The following is a 19846-nucleotide window of genomic DNA, read 5'->3' on the forward strand; positions in this document are numbered from 1 at the left end:
TGCCTTATGTCTTCATATTTCCCCTTACTCCATATAAACACTTTCCTAGCTTGCCTGATCCTCTCTTTTTCCAATGCAAGCATAAAGGAGATAGAGTTATGATCACTATCCCCAAGATGCTCTCCCACTGAGAGATCTGACACCTGTCCAGGTTCATTGGTCAGTATCAGATCAAGTACAGCCTCTCCTCTTGTAGGCTTGTCCACATGCTGTGTCAGGAAACCCTCCTGAACACACCTAACGAACTCCTCCCCATCCAATCCCCTTACCCGAGGGATATTCCAATCTATGTTTTGGAAATTAAAGTCTCCCATCACAACAACTCTGCTATTACTGCATCTCTCCAGGATCTGTTTCCCTACCCGCTCCTCCACCTCCCTGTTACTATTGGGCGGCCTATAGAAAACTCCCAGCAAAGTGATCGACCCCTTCTCACTCCGAACTTCCACCCACAGAGACTCTGTAGACAATCCCTCCACAGCATACACCTTCTCTACAGCTGTGACACTATCCCTGATCAGCAGTGCCACGCCACCCCCTCTCTTGCCTCCCTCCCTGTCCTTCCTGAAACATTTGAATCCCGGCACCTGGAGTATCCAGTCCTGTCCCTGAGACATCCAAGTCTCCGTAATGGCCACCACATCACACTTCCAGGCATCGATCCACGCTCTGAGCGCATCCCCTTTATTCACTGTACTCCTGGCATTAAAGCAAACACATCCCAATCCTTTGGTCTGAGCTCTCCCCTTCTCTATCCCCGCCCATCCTCCCTCTTGCACTGTCTATAACCCTTCTCAGTTTGCGAGCTAACTTCCTCACTCCCAGTCACCTCTTCTCGATCCCCTCCCCCCAACCTATCTAGTTTAAATTCTCCCCAGTAGCTTAGTCAACCTTCCTGCCAGGATATTGGTCCCCCTGGGATTCAAGTGCCACCCGTTTTTTGTGTACAGGTCACACCTGCCCCTAAAGAGGTCCCAATGGTCCAGGAACCTGAATCCCTGCCCCCTGCACCAGTCCCTCAGCCACACATTCATCCTCCACCTCACTCCATTCCTGCCCTCACCTTCCCGTGGCACAGGCAGCAATCCTGAGATTACTACCTTTGCTTTCCTCCTTCTCAGCTGTCTCCCTAATTCCCTATACTCTCTTTTCATGACCCCTTCCCCCTTCTTACCCACATCAGCGGTACCAATATGTACCGCTACCTCTGGCTCCTCTCCCTCCCACCTCAGGATTTCTGGGAGTCGACCAGCGACATCCTGGATCCTGGCCCCAGGGAGGCAGACCACCATCCGAGACTCCCACCTGCCTCCGCAAAATCGCCTGTCCGACCCCCTTACTGCCAAGTCCCCGATTAACACTGCCTTCCTCCTCTTTTCCTTAGCCCTCTGAGTTACAGGGCCGGACTCCACCCCGGAGACACGGCCACTGCTGCTTCCCCCAGGCGGGCTGTCCCCCCCAGCAGTCCTCAGGCAGGAGTACTTGTTATGTAGGGGCACTTCCACCGGGGTGCTCTCAATCACCCGAGCTTTACCCTTCCTGGCCGTCACCCACTTGGCCTCCTCCCGTGGCCCTGGTGTGACCTCCTGATGATAGCTCTTGTCTATCACCTCCTCATTCTCCCTTACCAGCCTAAGATCGTCAAGCTGCAGTTCCAGCTCCCTAACACGGGCCCTCAGGAACCGCAGCTCGACACACCCCTCACAGATGTGGATGTCCGGGAGGCCAGGTGCCTCCAGGACCTCCCACATACTGCACTGCGAGCAACACACTGGCTTCACACTCATATTTGCCCCTTTATACCAAGGTACACAGAAAAGTAAACAAGAAATAAAAACTCACCCCTGCTCGCCCTGTCCCCCGAAGCCCTGTGAGCCAAAGCCCTTATAGCTCACACTCTGCTCCCTGCTCACTCCCCTGCCCGCTCCCGACGCTGCCCGCTGTATACTGCAGCCTACCTTTTATACTTCGCACGCTTAAAAAAACCCTTCCCAGACTCCTTAGCGGCCCACTTCCGGTTTTCAGTTTAATATTAAGAAAAGAAAACGCTTTTTATTAACTTTAGAAGTCAGTTACCTGGGAGGATCACCCTCATTGTTCCACTGGAGCAAGCAGAGAGGGAGTGATTTGTGGCAGGAGTGCTGGTGAGAGATTTATTTATCTAGTTAGTTATTTAGTGAGTGTGTTTTTTTGCCTTTATTTTTCGAGTAGTATTTTTCTTTACTTAATTTTAAAGAAAGAGACAAATGACATGCACAGGCAGCTGGGTTCAAGTGAACCCCTTGAAGAGTAAAGGGGGTGTAGGAGTAGAGTTAAGAGAGAAATCAGGAGGGCAAAAAGGGGACACAAGATTGTTTTGGCAGATAAGGCAAAGGAGAATCCAAAGAGCTTCTACAAATACATAAAGGGCAAAAGAGTAACAAGGGAGAGAGTAAGGCCTCTTAAGAATCAACAAGGTAATCTATGTGCTTATCCACAAGAGATGGGTGAGATCCTAAATGAATATTTCTCATCAGTATTTGCTGTTGAGAAAAGCATGGATGTTAGTGAACTTGGAGAAATAAATAGTGATGTCTTGAGGAGTGCACATATGACAGAGAAGGAGGTGCTGGAAGTCTTAAAGTGCATCAAGGTAGATAAATCCCCGGGACCTGATGAAGTGTATCCCAGGACATTGTGGGAGGCTGGGAAGGAAATTGCGGGTCCCCTAGCCGAGATATTTGAATCATCGATAGTCACGGGTGAGGTGCCTGAAGATTGGAGAGTGGCAAATGTTGTGCCTTTGTTTAAAAAGGGCTGCAGGGAAAAGCCTGGGAACTACAGGCCAGTGAGCCTCACGTCTGTGGTGGGTAAATTGTTGGAAGGTATTTTGAGAGACAGGATCTACAGGCATTTAGAGACGCAAGGACTGATTAGGGACAGTCAGCATGGCTTTGTGAGTGGAAAATCATGTCTCACAAATTTGATTGAGTTTTTTGAAGCGGTAACCAAGAAGGTAGATGAGGGCAGTGCAGTTGATGTTGTCTACATGGACTTTAGCAAGGTCTTTGACAAGGTACCGCATGGTAGGTTGTTGCATAAAGTTAAATCTCACGGGATCCAGGGTGAGGTATCTAAATGGATATAAAATTGGCTTCTTGACAGAAGCCAGAGGGTGGTTGTTGTAGAGGGTTGTTTTTCAAACTGGAGGCCTGTGACCAGCGGTGTGCCTCAGGGATCAGTGCTGGGCCCACTGTTATTTGTCATTTATATTAATGATTTGGATGAGAATATAGGGGGCATGGTTAGTAAGTTCGCAGATGACACTAGGATTGGTGGCATGGTGGACAGTGAGGAAGGTTATCTCCAATTGCAACGGGATCTTGATCAATTGGGCCCGTGGGCTGACGAATGGCAGATGGAGTTTAATTTAGACAAATGCGAGGTGATGCATTTTGGTAGATTGAACCAGGACAGGACTTACTCAGTTAATGGTCGGGCGCTGGGGAGAGATACATGTAAGGGACTGAGGAAAACTTGTGGGGAAGACGTTTACCAGTGTTCTTTGTCCCTTGTGGGTTTCAGTGTCCTGTTTGCCAGGCGGGTGCTGTGAACAGGATGCTGTTGGTTGAGTGATGTGGGCTGGGCCAATGGGATTGCTCTGGGGGCGGGAAGAAAAAAAAAGGCGCCAGGAAGTGAAGCAGCTGCAGAGCTGAGGAGGGAGTGTGCAGAAGAGGGACAGCCACGTTTTTGAAGAGAAGCTTTTCAGAGGCAGTAAAAAGTCAGTTCGAAGTGAATCTTTCTCAGGTAGAACTGCTTGGTTTTTCATGACTGCCGAGGAGGACAGCCTTCAGCGCACTGGACCTGCGTTACTGCACAGATAGCTCGCGGCACCTCTGCCTCGTGTGCTTGCTCCATCATCTTCCCTCTCGTAGACCCGTCTGGACTGTGTGTGTGTGTCGGGGTTAAGTGAGTACTATCAGACAGGAACGGTAACAGAATGTGGTTTTCTCCAGATGTGCACCAACGGATGGGCCCCAACGTTTAAAATTCAAAGTGCTTGGTGATATTCTGAACATTTCTCAGGTTGAAACTGTTAATTGGAAAATCTTCAGTTGGGATTCTTTACTTGTTTATATCTGCTAATTATATTTGTTATAACATTTTTTTGTTATTCCGTTTACCTTGTTGTTCTGAATCGTTTCTCATGATAAGTTTTATCTCAATAACATTTTTGGAGGCACCGCGCTAAACATACTCAAATCCTTTCCATGCAAGCCTGGACTGGCATTTATAGGTAAACAGGAAATTTAGCCAGCTCACCATCAACTGCTAGGAATTCAGGATCCTGTAAATCGAACAGTTAAATAGTAGCCCCATCTAGTGATCAGCAGGGGGTTACATACAGAACAAAGAGATCTAGGGGTACATGTTCATAGCTCCTTGAAAGTGGAGTCACAGGTGGACAGAGTGGTGAAGAAGGCATTCAGCATGCTTGGTTTCATCGGTCAGAACATTGAATACAGGAGTTGGGACGTCTTGTTGAAGTTGTACAAGACATTGGTAAGGCCACACTTGGAATACTGTGTACAGTTCTGGTCACCCTATTATAGAAAGGATATTATTAAACTAGAAAGAGTGCAGAAAAGATTTACTAGGATGCTACCGGGACTTGATGGATTGAGTTATAAGGAGAGGTTGAATAGACTGGGACTTTTTTCTCTGGAGTGTAGGAGGCTGAGGGATAACCTCATAGAGGTCTATAAAATAATGAGGGACATAGACAAGGTAGAAAGTCAATATCTTTTCCCAAAGGTAGGGGAGTCTAAAACTAGAGGGCATAGGTTTCAGGTGAGAGGGGAGAGATACAAAAGTGTCCAGAGGGGCAATTTTTTCACACAGAGGGTGTGAGTGTCTGGAACAAGCTGCCAGAGGTAGTAGTAGAGGCGGGTACAATTTTAGCTTTTAAAAAGCATTTAGATAGTTACATGGGTACGATGGGTATAGAGGGATATGGGCCAAATGCAGGCAATTGGGATTAGTTTAGGGGTTTTAAAAAAAAAGGGCAGCATGGACAAGTTGGGCCGAAGGGCCTGTTTCCATGCTGTAAACCTCTCTGACTCTATGACCTGATAGGAGTCTACAAGATTATGAGAGGCATGGACAGAGTGGATAGTCAGAAGCTTTTTCCCAGGGTGGAAGAGTCAATTACGAGGGGGAATAGGTTTAAGGTGCGAGGGGCAAGATTTAAAGGAGATGTACGGGCAGATTTTTTACACAGAGAGTAGTGGGTGCCTGAAACCCGTTGCCGGGGGAGGTACTGGAAGCGGATACGGTAGTGACTTTTAATGGGCGTCTTGACAAATACATGGATGGGATGGGAATAGAGGGATATGGTCCCCGGAAGGGTCGGGGGTTTTAGTTCAGTTGGGCAGCATGGTGGGTGCAGGCTTGGAGGGCCGAAGGACCTGTTCCTGTGCTGTAATGTTCTTTGTTCTGTAGTGATGATACTGAATTTCTCCCTATATTTATTATTAGTGGGATGTTCGAAGTACCTTCCACCGTAACGACTGATGCAAAATATCTGTTTAAGTCCTCTGTGATTTCCTTGTTCCTCGATCTCCCCAAATTCATTTCACTTTGACCTCTGTCTCTTTTTATATATTTAAAGAAGCTTTTATTGTCAGTTAGTTTGCCCTGTCGTTTATTTTCTCTCTATCATCTTTCTAATCCCTCTTTGCTGCATTTTGAATTTATCCCAGTTTTCAGGGCTATCACTGACTTTTGCCTCCTTCGTGCTTTTCAGAGAATTCATAGACTCATAGAATCCCTACAGTGCAGAAGGAGGCCATTCAGCCCATCGAGTCTGCACCGACCACAATCCCACTCGGCCCTGTAACCCTGCATATTTACCCCACTAATCCCTCGAGCCTACGCATTCCCGGGACACTAAGTGAGAATTTAGCATGGCCAATGGACCTAACCCGCACATTTTTGGACGGTGGGAGGAAACCGGAGCATCCGGAGGAAACCCACGCAGACACGGGGAGAACATGCAAACTCCACACAGACAGTGACCCGAGCCGGGAATCGAACCTGGGTCCCTGGAGCTGTGAAGCAGAAGTGCTAACCACTGTGCCGCCCAAAGTTTTCTTCAACTTAATAATCTCCTTAACTTCCTTGGTTAGCCATAGCTTGTTTATCCTTCTCTTAGAATCTTTCCTCCTTACTGGGATAAATTTTACTGAGAGTTATGAATTACCTCCTTGAATATCTGCCAGGGGATACAAAAGAATGGTCTAGTTTGGGCCAGGGAGCGGCGCGGGCTTGGAGGGCCGAAGGGCCTGTTCCTGTGCTGTATTGTTCTTTGTTCTTAGTGTTTACGCCCTGTCCTTGCTGCTAATCTATCTATCCAGCCCTTTTTAGCTAATTCTATCCTCATTTTATTGTAATGCCATTGACTTAAGTTAAACACAGTTGTTTCTGACCCAAGTTTCTTATTCTCAAACTGAAGATTAAATTCTCTCACGTTATAATCACTACTCCCGAGGGGAAGTCTTGCCAAATACATGAATAGGATGGGAATAGAGGGATACGGTCCCCGGAAGGGGAGGGGGTTTTAGTTCAGTCAGGCAGTGTGGTCGGTGCAGGCTGGGAGGGCCGAATGGCCTGTTCCTGTGCTGTAATTTTCTTTGTTCTTTGTATTCCAGATTTGCTGAGGCCACAGGGGGAGCACTGGGTGCAGTTCTGGTCACCACATTATAGGAAGGATGTGATTGCACTGGAGGGGGTGCAGAGGAGATTCACCAGGATGCTGCCTGGGATGGAACATTTAAGATATGAAGACGGGTTGGATAGGCTTAGGTTGTTTTTGTTTCCAGCAGAGGGCAGCAGAGCGGTGACACTGACTGGCTGTTGTGGGGAAGATTTCCAGAGATATTTGAATCATCGATAGTCACGGGTGAGGTCCCTGAACATTGGAGAGTGGCAAATGTTGTGCCTTTGTTTTAAAAGGGCTGCAGGGAAAAGCCTGGGAACTACAGGCCGGTGAGCCTCACATCTGTGGTGGGTAATTTGTTGGAAAGTATTCTGAGAGACAGGATCTACAGGCATTTAGAGACACAAGGACTGATTAGGGACAGTCAGCATGGCTTTGTGAGTGGAAAATCATGTCTCACAAATTTGATTGAGTTTTTTGAAGGGGTAACCAAGAAGGTAGATGAGGGCAGTGCAGTTAATGTTGTCTACATGGACTTTAGCAAGGCCTTTGACAAGGTGCCGCATGGTAGAACAAAGAACAAAGAACAATACAGCACAGGAACAGAAGTGGCTAGAATGGTTGACGAGGGAAGGGCCGTGGATGTCGTCTATATGGACTTTAGTAAAGCGTTTGACAAAGTCCCTCATGGTAGGCTGGTGAAAAAGGTTGGATCTCATGGGATAAAGGGGGAGGTGGCTAGATGGGTGGAGAACTGGCTTGGTCATAGAAGACAGAGGGTGGTAGTGGAAGGGTCTTTTTCCGGCTGGAGGCCTGTGACTAGTGGGTTCCGCAGGGCTCTGTATTGGGACCTCTGCTGTTTGTGATTTATATAAACGATCTGGAAGAAGGTGTAACTGGGGTGATCAGTAAGTTTGCGGACGACACGAAATTGGCTGGACTTGCAGATAGTGAGGAACATTGTCAGAGGCTACAGAAGGATATAGATAGGCTGGAAATTTGGGCAAAGAAATGGCAGATGGAGTTCAATCCAGATAAATGCGAAGTGATGCATTTTGGTAGAACTAACGTCGGGGGGAGCTATACGATAAATGGCAGAACCATAAAGGGTGTAGATACGCAGAGGGACCTGGGTGTGCAAGTCCACAGATCCTTGAAGGTGACGTCACAGGTGGAGAAGGTGGTGAAGAAGGCATATGGCATGCTTGCCTTTATAGGACGGGGCATAGAGCATAAAAGTTGGGGTCTGATGTTGCAGATGTATAGAACGTTGGTTCGGCCGCATTTGGAATACTGCGCCCAGTTCTGGTCGCCACACTACCAGAAGGACGTGGAGGCTTTAGAGAGAGTACAGAGGAGGTTTACCAGGATGTTGCCTGGTATGGAGGGGCTTAGTTATGAGGAGAGATTGGGTAAACTGGGGTTGTTCTCACTGGAAAGACGGAGGATGAGGGGAGACCTAATAGAGGTGTATAAAATTATGAAAGGCATAGATAGGGTGAACGGTGGGAAGCTTTTCCCCAGGTCGGTGGTGACGTTCACGAGGGGTCATAGGTTCAAGGTGAAGGGGGGGAGGTTTAACACAGATATCAGAAGGACATATTTTGCACAGAGGGTGGTGGGGGCCTGGAATGCGCTGCCAGGCAAGGTGGTGGAGGCGGACACACTGGGAACGTTTAAGACTTATCTAGATAGCCATATGAACGGAGTGGGAATGGAGGGATACAAAAGAATGGTCTAGTTTGGACCAGGGAGCGGCGCGGGTTTGGAGGGCCGAAGGGCCTGTTCCTGTGCTGTATTGTTCTTTGTTCTTTGAAACCGGAGCACCTGGAGGAAACCCACACAGACACAGAGAGAACGTGTAAACTCGGCATAGACAGTGACCCAAGCTGCGAATCGAACCCGGGTCCCTGGCGCTGAGGTAGCAGTGCTAACCACTGTGCCACCCATTTCCTTCCCTAAAGGATACTAGTGAACCAGATGGATCTAGATAACTCCAGAGTCACAGCAACTGCCTTCTGAACAAGAACAACTAGGGATGGGCAATAAATGTTGGGCAACCAGCGAATCCCATGTCCCACAAATAAAAAATCCGACAGTGGTGTGGAAAGTGGATCTCTCTGACCTCGTAAAGGTGGCAAGGCAGCGAATCCATTTGGAATTGCGAAGCTACCTTTGCTTTCTGTTGGGTAACAGGATGTTGGTTCAGGTTGGGGGAATCAGCCACTGACTGATGAGACAGATTGGAGGATTCTGACGCATCCCCAGCTACACCGTGGATGTTAGGAGATGATGGTGAGTGAGGAGCGAGTGACGGTGTTACAGTGACGCGGACACTCACATGCCACTGAAGAGGAGACTGTAAGCGTCAGTTTGATGATGTGCAGCCAGGTAGTAATAATTAAAGATTCGAATCTTGAAGACGGTGGAGTAGATGCAGTTACTCAGGAAGAAAATACTGATGAAGCAAGCCAGCTGAAGGGAGTGAGAGCGAGAGAATTAGTCAGGGACAAACTGCAGCCTGCCCCCGCACCCACCGCACCCAGCCCGCACCCACCGCACCCAGCCCACCCACCGCACCCAGCCCACCCACCGCACCCAGCCCACCCACCACACCCAGCCCGCACCCACCGCACCCAGCCCACCCACCGCACCCAGCCCACCCACCGCACCCAGCCCACCCACCGCACCCAGCCCACCCACCGCACCCAGCCCACCCAGCCCACCCACCGCACCCAGCCCACCCACACCAAGACCACCCACCACACCCAGCCCACCCACACCCAGCCCACCCACCACACCCAGCCCACCCACACCAAGACCACCCACCACACCCACCGCACCCAGCCCGCCCCACCGCACCCAGCCCGTCCACCACACCCATCCCACCGCACCCAGCCCGCCCACCGCACCCAGCCCGCCCCACCGCACCCAGCCCGCCCACCGCACCCATCCCGCCCACCGCACCCAGCCCGCCCACCGCACCCAGCCCGCCCACCCCACCCAACCCGTCCACCCCACCCAGCCCACCCACCGCACCCAACCCGTCCACCGCACCCAACCCGTCCACCGCACCCAACCCGTCCACCGCACCCAACCCGTCCACCGCACCCAACCCGTCCACCGCACCCAGCCCACCCCACCCAGCCCGCCCACCCCACCCAGCCCGCCCACCGCACCCAGCCCGCCCCACCGCACCCAACCCGTCCACCGCACCCAGCCCGCCCCACCCAACCCGTCCACCCCACCCAGCCCGTCCACCGCACCCAGCCCGTCCACCGCACCCAGCCCGTCCACCGCACCCAGCCCGTCCACCGCACCCAACCCGTCCACCGCACCCAACCCGTCCACCGCACCCAACCCGTCCACCGCACCCAACCCGTCCACCGCACCCAACCCGTCCACCGCACCCAACCCGCCCACCCCACCCAGCCCGCCCACCGCACCCAGCCCGCCCACCGCACCCAGCCCGCCCACCGCACCCAGCCCGCCCACCGCACCCAGCCCGTCCACCGCACCCAGCCCGTCCACCGCACCCAGCCCGCCCACCGCACCCAGCCCGCCCACCGCACCCAGCCCGCCCACCGCACCCAGCCCGTCCACCGCACCCAGCCCGTCCACCGCACCCAGCCCGTCCACCGCACCCAGCCCGTCCACCGCACCCAGCCCGCCCCACCACACCCACCCCACCACACCCACCCCACCCAGCCCACCCACCGCACCCACCCCACCCACCGCACCCACCCCACCGCACCCAGCCCACCCACCACACCCAGCCCACCGCACCCACCCCACCCAGCCCACCCACCACACCCAGCCCACCGCACCCAGCCCACCCACCGCACCCATCCCGCCCACCGCACCCAGCCCGCCCACCGCACCCAGCCCGCCCACCCCACCCAACCCGTCCACCCCACCCAGCCCACCCACCGCACCCAACCCGTCCACCGCACCCAACCCGTCCACCGCACCCAACCCGTCCACCGCACCCAACCCGTCCACCGCACCCAACCCGTCCACCGCACCCAGCCCACCCCACCCAGCCCGCCCACCCCACCCAGCCCGCCCACCGCACCCAGCCCGCCCCACCGCACCCAACCCGTCCACCGCACCCAGCCCGCCCCACCCAACCCGTCCACCCCACCCAGCCCGTCCACCGCACCCAGCCCGTCCACCGCACCCAGCCCGTCCACCGCACCCAGCCCGTCCACCGCACCCAACCCGTCCACCGCACCCAACCCGTCCACCGCACCCAACCCGTCCACCGCACCCAACCCGTCCACCGCACCCAACCCGTCCACCGCACCCAACCCGCCCACCCCACCCAGCCCGCCCACCGCACCCAGCCCGCCCACCGCACCCAGCCCGCCCACCGCACCCAGCCCGCCCACCGCACCCAGCCCGTCCACCGCACCCAGCCCGTCCACCGCACCCAGCCCGTCCACCGCACCCAGCCCGCCCACCGCACCCAGCCCGCCCACCGCACCCAGCCCGCCCACCGCACCCAGCCCGTCCACCGCACCCAGCCCGTCCACCGCACCCAGCCCGTCCACCGCACCCAGCCCGTCCACCGCACCCAGCCCGCCCCACCACACCCACCCCACCACACCCACCCCACCCAGCCCACCCACCGCACCCACCCCACCCACCGCACCCACCCCACCGCACCCAGCCCACCCACCACACCCAGCCCACCGCACCCACCCCACCCAGCCCACCCACCACACCCAGCCCACCGCACCCAGCCCACCGCACCCAACCCACCACACCCAGCCCGCCCCACCACACCCAGCCCACCCACCACACCCAGCCCGTCCACACCCAGCCCACCCAGCACACCCAGCCCGTCCACACCCAGCCCACCGCACCACACCCAGCCCACCCACCACACCCAGCCCACCCACCGCACCCACCCCACCGCACCCAGCCCACCGCACCCAACCCACCACACCCAGCCCACCCACCCCACCCAGCCCACCCACCCCACCCAGCCCACCCACCGCACCCAGCCCACCCACCGCACCCAGCCCACCCACCGCACCCAGCCCACCGCACCCAGCCCACCCACCACACCCAGCCCACCACACCCAGCCCACCGCACCCAACCCACCACACCCAGCCCGCCCCACCACACCCAGCCCACCCACCACACCCAGCCCGTCCACACCCAGCCCACCCAGCACACCCAGCCCGTCCACACCCAGCCCACCGCACCACACCCAGCCCACCCACCGCACCCACCCCACCGCACCCAGCCCACCGCACCCAGCCCACCCACCACACCCAGCCCACCCACCACACCCAGCCCACCCACCACACCCAGCCCACCCACCGCACCCACCCCACCGCACCCAGCCCACCGCACCCAACCCACCACACCCAGCCCACCCACCACACCCAGCCCACCCACCACACCCAGCCCACCACACCCAACCCACCACACCCAGCCCGCCCCACCACACCCAGCCCACCCACCACACCCAGCCCACCCACCACACCCAGCCCACCCACCACACCCAGCCCACCGCACCCAACCCACCACACCCAACCCACCACACCCAGCCCGCCCCACCACACCCAGCCCACCCACCACACCCAGCCCGTCCACACCCAGCCCACCCAGCACACCCAGCCCGTCCACACCCAGCCCACCGCACCACACCCAGCCCACCCACCACACCCAGCCCACCCACCGCACCCACCCCACCGCACCCAGCCCACCGCACCCAACCCACCACACCCAGCCCACCCACCACACCCAGCCCACCCACCACACCCAGCCCACCCACCGCACCCAGCCCACCCACCGCACCCAGCCCACCGCACCCAGCCCACCCACCACACCCAGCCCACCACACCCAGCCCACCGCACCCGCCCCACCACACCCAGCCCGCCCCACCACACCCAGCCCACCCACCACACCCAGCCCGTCCACACCCAGCCCACCCAGCACACCCAGCCCGTCCACACCCAGCCCACCGCACCACACCCAGCCCACCCACCGCACCCACCCCACCGCACCCAGCCCACCGCACCCAACCCACCACACCCAGCCCACCCACCACACCCAGCCCACCCACCACACCCAGCCCACCACACCCAGCCCACCGCACCCAACCCACCACACCCAGCCCGCCCCACCGCACCCAGCCCGCCCACCGCACCCAGCCCGTCCACCACACCCAGCCCACCGCACCCAACCCACCACACCCAGCCCACCCACCACACCCAGCCCACCGCACCCAACCCACCACACCCAGCCCGTCCACCACACCCAGCCCACCGCACCCAACCCACCACACCCAGCCCACCCACCGCACCCAGCCCACCCACCACACCCAGCCCACCACACCCAGCCCACCGCACCCAACCCACCACACCCAGCCCGCCCCACCACACCCAGCCCACCCACCACACCCAGCCCGTCCACACCCAGCCCACCCAGCACACCCAGCCCGTCCACACCCAGCCCACCGCACCACACCCAGCCCACCCACCACACCCAGCCCACCCACCGCACCCACCCCACCGCACCCAGCCCACCGCACCCAACCCACCACACCCAGCCCACCCACCACACCCAGCCCACCCACCACACCCAGCCCACCCACCACACCCACCCCACCCAGCCCACCCACCGCACCCAGCCCACCCACCGCACCCACCCCACCGCACCCAGCCCACCGCACCCAGCCCACCCACCACACCCAGCCCACCACACCCAGCCCACCGCACCCAACCCACCACACCCAGCCCGCCCCACCACACCCAGCCCACCCACCACACCCAGCCCGTCCACCACCCAGCCCACCCAGCACACCCAGCCCGTCCACACCCAGCCCACCGCACCACACCCAGCCCACCCACCGCACCCACCCCACCGCACCCAGCCCACCGCACCCAACCCACCACACCCAGCCCACCCACCACACCCAGCCCACCCACCACACCCAGCCCACCACACCCAGCCCACCGCACCCAACCCACCACACCCAGCCCGCCCCACCGCACCCAGCCCGCCCACCGCACCCAGCCCGTCCACCACACCCAGCCCACCGCACCCAACCCACCACACCCAGCCCACCCACCACACCCAGCCCACCGCACCCAACCCACCACACCCAGCCCGTCCACCACACCCAGCCCACCGCACCCAACCCACCACACCCCAGCCCACCCACCGCACCCAGCCCACCCACCACACCCAGCCCACCACACCCAGCCCACCGCACCCAACCCACCACACCCAGCCCGCCCCACCACACCCAGCCCACCCACCACACCCAGCCCACCCACCACACCCAGCCCACCCAGCACACCCAGCCCGTCCACACCCAGCCCACCGCACCACACCCAGCCCACCCACCGCACCCAGCCCACCCACCGCACCCACCCCACCGCACCCAGCCCACCCACCGCACCCAGCCCACCCACCGCACCCAGCCCACCCACCGCACCCAGCCCACCCACCGCACCCCAGCCCACCCACCGCACCCAACCCACCACACCCAGCCCAGCCCACCGCACCACACCCAGCCCACCCACCGCACCCAGCCCACCGCACCACACCCAGCCCACCACACCCAGCCCCGTCCACACCCAGCCCACCGCACCACACCCAGCCCACCGCACCACACCCAGCCACCCACCGCACCCAGCCCACCGCACCACACCCAGCCCACCGCACCCAGCCCACCGCACCCAGCCCACCGCACCCAGCCCACCCACCACACCCAGCCCACCGCACCCAGCCCACCGCACCCAACCCACCACACCCAGCCCACCGCACCCAGCCCACCCACCACACCCAGCCCACCGCACCACACCCAGCCCACCCACCGCACCCACCCCACCGCACCCAGCCCACCGCACCCAACCCACCGCACCCAGCCCACCCACCACACCCAGCCCACCGCACCCAGCCAGGCCCAGCCCGCCCAGTCACACCCACCCCCCACCTTGCCCAGTCCACCTGGTACCCACCTCAATGTAGAGGTAATTGTAGGTTTTCTCTGCCACTTGAATGAAGATGGCGAAGAGCGAGAGGACGGGACTTGTGCTGAAGAAGGTGCACTCCGACCAGACCACAATGACTGAAAACACTGACAGGAGCACGGCCACAATCCGGTAACACACACCGCGGAGGAAGCACTCCCAGTACCACTCTGCGAGAGAAAGACCCAACGTCACCCACAGCAACAAGAGTGGGCGCGGGGGGGGGGGGCTCACTCCGCAGGGAGGGGGGGGGGGGGGCGGAGGGGGTTCACTCCACGGGGGGGGGGGGGCTCACGCCACGGGGGAGGGGGGTCACTCCGCGGGGGGGGTGGTCACTCCGCGGGGGGGGGTGGTCACTCCGCGGGGGGGGTGGTCACTCCGCGGGGGGTGGTCACTCCGCGGGGGGTGGTCACTCCGCGGGGGGTGGTCACTCCGCGGGGGGGTGGTCACTCCGCGGGGGGGTGGTCACTCCGCGGGGGGGTGGTCACTCCGCGGGGGGGTGGTCACTCCGCGGGGGGTGGTCACTCCGCGGGGGGGTGGTCACTCCGCGGGGGGGTGGTCACTCCGCGGGGGGGTGGTCACTCCGCGGGGGGGTGGTCACTCCGCGGGGGGGTGGTCACTCCGCGGGGGGGTGGTCACTCCGCGGGGGGGTGGTCACTCCGCGGGGGGGTGGTCACTCCGCGGGGGGGTGGTCACTCCGCGGGGGGGTGGTCACTCCGCGGGGGGGTGGTCACTCCGCGGGGGGGTGGTCACTCCGCGGGGGGTGGTCACTCCGCGGGGGGTGGTCACTCCGCGGGGGGGTGGTCACTCCGCGGGGGGGTGGTCACTCCGCGGGGGGGTGGTCACTCCGCGGGGGGTGGTCACTCCGCGGGGGGGTGGTCACTCCGCGGGGGGGTGGTCACTCCGCGGGGGGGTGGTCACTCCGCGGGGGGGTGGTCACTCCGCGGGGGGGTGGTCACTCCGCGGGGGGGTGGTCACTCCGCGGGGGGGTGGTCACTCCGCGGGGGGTGGTCACTCCGCGGGGGGGTGGTCACTCCGCGGGGGGGTGGTCACTCCGCGGGGGGGTGGTCACTCCGCGGGGGGGTGGTCACTCCGCGGGGGGGTGGTCACTCCGCGGGGGGGTGGTCACTCCGCGGGGGGGTGGTCACTCCGCGGGGGGGTGGTCACTCCGCGGGGGGGTGGTCACTCCGCGGGGGGGTGGTCACTCCGCGGGGGGGGTGGTCACTCCGCGGGGGGGTGGTCACTCCGCGGGGGGGTGGGTCACTCCGCGGGGGGGTGGTCACTCCGCGGGGGGGTGGTCACTCCGCGGGGGGGTGGTCACTCCGCGGGGGGGTGGTCACTCCGCGGGGGGTGGTCACTCCGCGGGGGGGTGGTCACTCCGCGGGGGGGTGGTCACTCCGCGGGGGGGTGGTCACTCCGCGGGGGGGTGGTCACTCTGCGCGGGGGGTGGGGGGGGGTGACTCACTCCGCGGGGGGGTGGGCTCACTCTGCAGGGGGGGGGGGGGGCTCACTCCGCGGGGGGGGGGGGTGGGGTGGGTCACTCCGCGGGGGGGGGGGGGGGGGTCACCGGCGGGGGGGGGGGGGGGGGGGGGGCGGGGGCTCACTCGGGGGTGACTCACCCACGCGGGGGGTGTAGATGTAGTGGGCGAACCAGCTGTGGGTGTCGACGCTCTGGAACGATCGCACAAACTGCCGGCTGCCACTCACTGCGTTCCTCGCCACGTCCTCAAGGTGAAAAGCATCATCCAGTAACAGCGCCCACTGAACCTGCGTCCGCTGCTGTCGCTGAACCACATAGATCAGCTGGAACAGAGATCATCACCGCCGTGATTAACTCCCCCCTCAATCACCCCCACCCCACCCCCACCCCGATAAACCCCACCCCCCCGATAACACCCAGCGCCCCCGATAACCCCCACCGACCCTCGATAACCCCCACCCCCCCGATAACCCCTACCGCGCCCCCCCGATAACCCCCCACCGACCCGATAACCCCCACCGCGCCCCACCGCCCCCCCGATAACCCCCACCGCGCCCCCCCGATAACCCCCACCGCGCCCCCCCGATAACCCCCACCGCGCCCCCCCGATAACCCCCACCGCACCCCCCCGATAAACCCCACCGCGCCCCCCACGATAAACCCCACCGCGCCCCCCCGATAAACCCCACCGCGCCCCCCCCGATAAACCCCACCGCGCCCCCCTCCGATAACCCCCACCGCGCCCCCTCCGATAACCCCCACCGCGCCCCTTCAGATAAACCCCACCGCGCCCCCCGATAAACCCCACCGCGCCCCCCCCGATAACACCCACCGCGCCCCCCCCGATAACCCCCACCGCGCCCCCCCCGATAACCCCCACCGCGCCCCCTCCGAAAAACCCCACCGCGCCCCCTCCGATAACCCCCACCGCGCCCCCCCCGATAAACCCCACCGACCCCCCTCCGATAACTCTCACCGCGCCCCTCCCGATAAACCCCACCGACCCCCCTCCGATAAACCCCACCGCACCCCCTCCGATAACCCCCACCGCGCCCCCTCCGATAACCCCCACCGCGCCCCCTCCGATAAACCCCACCGCGCCCCCCCGATAAACCCCACCGCGCCCCCCCCGATAAACCCCACCGCGCCCCCCCGATAAACCCCACCGCGCCCCCCGATAAACCCCACCGCGTCCCCCCGATAAACCCCACCGCGCCCCCCCGATAAACCCCACCGCGCCCCCCCCGATAAACCCCACCGCGCCCCCCCGATAAACCCCACCGCGCCCCCCCGATAAACCCCCACCGCGCCCCCCCGATAAACCCCACCGCGCCCCCCCCGATAAACCCCACCGCGCCCCCTCCGATAAACCCCACCGCGCCCCCCCGATAAACCCCACCGCGCCCCCCGATAAACCTCACCGCGCACCCCCAATAACCCCCACCGCGCCCCCCCGATAAACCCCACCGCGCCCCCCCAATAACCCCCACCGCACCCCCTCCGATAAACCCCACCGCGCCCCCCGATAAACCCCACCGCGCCCCCCAATAACCCCCACCGCACCCCCTCCGATAAACCCCACCGCGCCCCCCAATAACCCCCACCGCACCCCCTCCGATAAACCCCACCGCGCCCCCAATAACCCCCACCGCACCCCCCCCGATAAACCCCACCGCGCCCCCCAATAACCCCCACCGCACCCCCTCCGATAAACCCCACCGCGCCCCCCCAATAACCCCCACCGCGTCCCCTCCGATAACCCCCACCGTGCCCCCCCCGATAAACCCCACCGTGCCCCCTCCGATAAACCCCACCGTGCCCCCTCCGATAACCCCCACCGCGCCCCCTCCGATAACCCCCACCGCGCCCCCTCCGATAACCCCCACCGCGCCCCCTCCGATAAACCCCACCGCGCCCCCCCGATAAACCCCACCGTGCCCCCTCCGATAACCCCCACCGCGCCCCCCCCGATAACCCCCACCGCGCCCCCTCCGATAAACCCCACCGCGCCCCCTCCGATAACCCCACCGCGCCCCCCCGATAAACCCCACCGCGCCCCCTCCGATAAACCCCACCGCGCCCCCTCCGATAAACCCCACCGTGCCCCCTCCGATAAACCCACCGCGCCCCCCCGATAAACCCCACCGCGCCCCCTCCGATAACCCCACCGCGCCCCCCCGATAAACCCCACCGCGCCCCCCCGATAAACCCCACCGCGCCCCCTCCGATAACCCCACCGCGCCACCCCGATAAACCCCACCGCGCCCCCCCGATAAATCCCACCGCGCCCCCTCCGATAAACCCCACCGCGTCCCCTCCGATAAACCCCACCGCGTCCCCTCCGATAAACCCCACCGCGCCCCCCCCGATAAACCCCACCGCGCCCCCTCCGATAAACCCCACCGCGCCCCCTCCGATAAACCCCACCGCGCCCCCCCCGATAAACCCCACCGTGTCCCCCCCGATAAACCCCACCGCGCCCCCCCGATAAACCCCACCGCGCCCCCTCCGATAAACCCCACCGTGTCCCCTCCGATAAACCCCACCGCGTCCCCTCCGATAAACCCCACCGCGCCCCCCCGATAAACCCCACCGCGCCCCCTCCGATAAACCCCACCGCGCCCCCTCCGATAAACCCCACCGCGCCCCCCCGCGCCCCCCCCGATAAACCCCACCGTGTCCCCCTCCGATAAACCCCACCGCGCCCCCTCCGATAAACCCGACCGCGCCCCCCCCGATAAACCTCACCGCGCCCCCCCCGATAACCCCACCGTGTCCCCTCCGATAAACCCCACCGCGCCCCCCCCCGATAACCCCCACCGTGTCCCCTCCGATAAACCCCACCGCGCCCCCTCCGATAAACCCCACCGCGCCCCCCCGATAAACCCCACCGCGCCCCCCCGATAAACCCCACCGCGCCCCCCCGATAAACCCCACCGCGCCTCCCCGATAAACCCCACCGCGCCCCCCCGATAAACCCCACCGCGCCCCCCCGATAAACCCCACCGCGCCCCCCCCGATAAACCCCACCGCGCTCCCCCCGATAAACCCCACCGCGCCCCCCGATAAACCCCACCGCGCCCCCCCGATAAACCCCACCGCGCCCCCCCCGATAAACCCCACCGCGCCCCCTCCGATAACCCCACCGCGCCCCCTCCGATAACCCCCACCGCGCCCCCTCCGATAACCCCCACCGCGCCCCCTCCGATAACCCCCACCGCGCCCCCCCCGATAACCCCCACCGTGTCCCCTCCGATAAACCCCACCGCGCCCCCTCCGATAAACCCCACCGCGCCCCCCCCGATAACCCCCACCGTGTCCCCCTCCGATAAACCCCACCGCGCCCCCCCGATAACCCCCACCGCGCCCCCTCCGATAAACCCCACCGCGCCCCCTCCGATAAACCCCACCGCGCCCCCCCCCCGATAAACCCCACCGCGCCCCCTCCGATAAACCCCACCGCGCCCCCCCCGATAAACCCCACCGCGCCCCCCCCGATAAACCCCACCGTGCCCCCTCCGATAAACCCCACCGCGCCCCCCGATAAACCCCACCGCGCCCCCCGATAAACCCCACCGCGCCCCCCCCGATAAACCCCACCGCGCCCCCCCGATAAACCTCACCGCACCCCCCCGATAACCCCTACCGCGCCCCCCCCCGATAACCCCCCACC

The 19846-nt window shown here is 62.0% G+C and overlaps 1 protein-coding gene across 1 annotated transcript in view; it reads right to left on the reverse strand.

The window, feature by feature from the left end:
* The window catches only part of LOC144494701 (G-protein coupled receptor-associated protein LMBRD2-like), a gene marked incomplete at its 5' end in the record, with an annotated part of 37836 nt that extends 21340 nt beyond the window's left edge, over window positions 1-16496 (reverse strand). The window contains 3 exons of the mRNA XM_078213901.1: window positions 9039-9172; window positions 14682-14863; window positions 16313-16496. Of these exons, the coding sequence (XP_078070027.1) occupies window positions 9039-9172; window positions 14682-14863; window positions 16313-16496 (500 nt within the window). The remainder of the gene's footprint in view (window positions 1-9038; window positions 9173-14681; window positions 14864-16312) is intronic.
* Between the last annotated feature and the right edge of the window lie 3350 nt (window positions 16497-19846).

Source organism: Mustelus asterias, chromosome 6 (assembly GCF_964213995.1).
Source record: "Mustelus asterias chromosome 6, sMusAst1.hap1.1, whole genome shotgun sequence".
Taxonomy (NCBI): domain Eukaryota; kingdom Metazoa; phylum Chordata; class Chondrichthyes; order Carcharhiniformes; family Triakidae; genus Mustelus; species Mustelus asterias.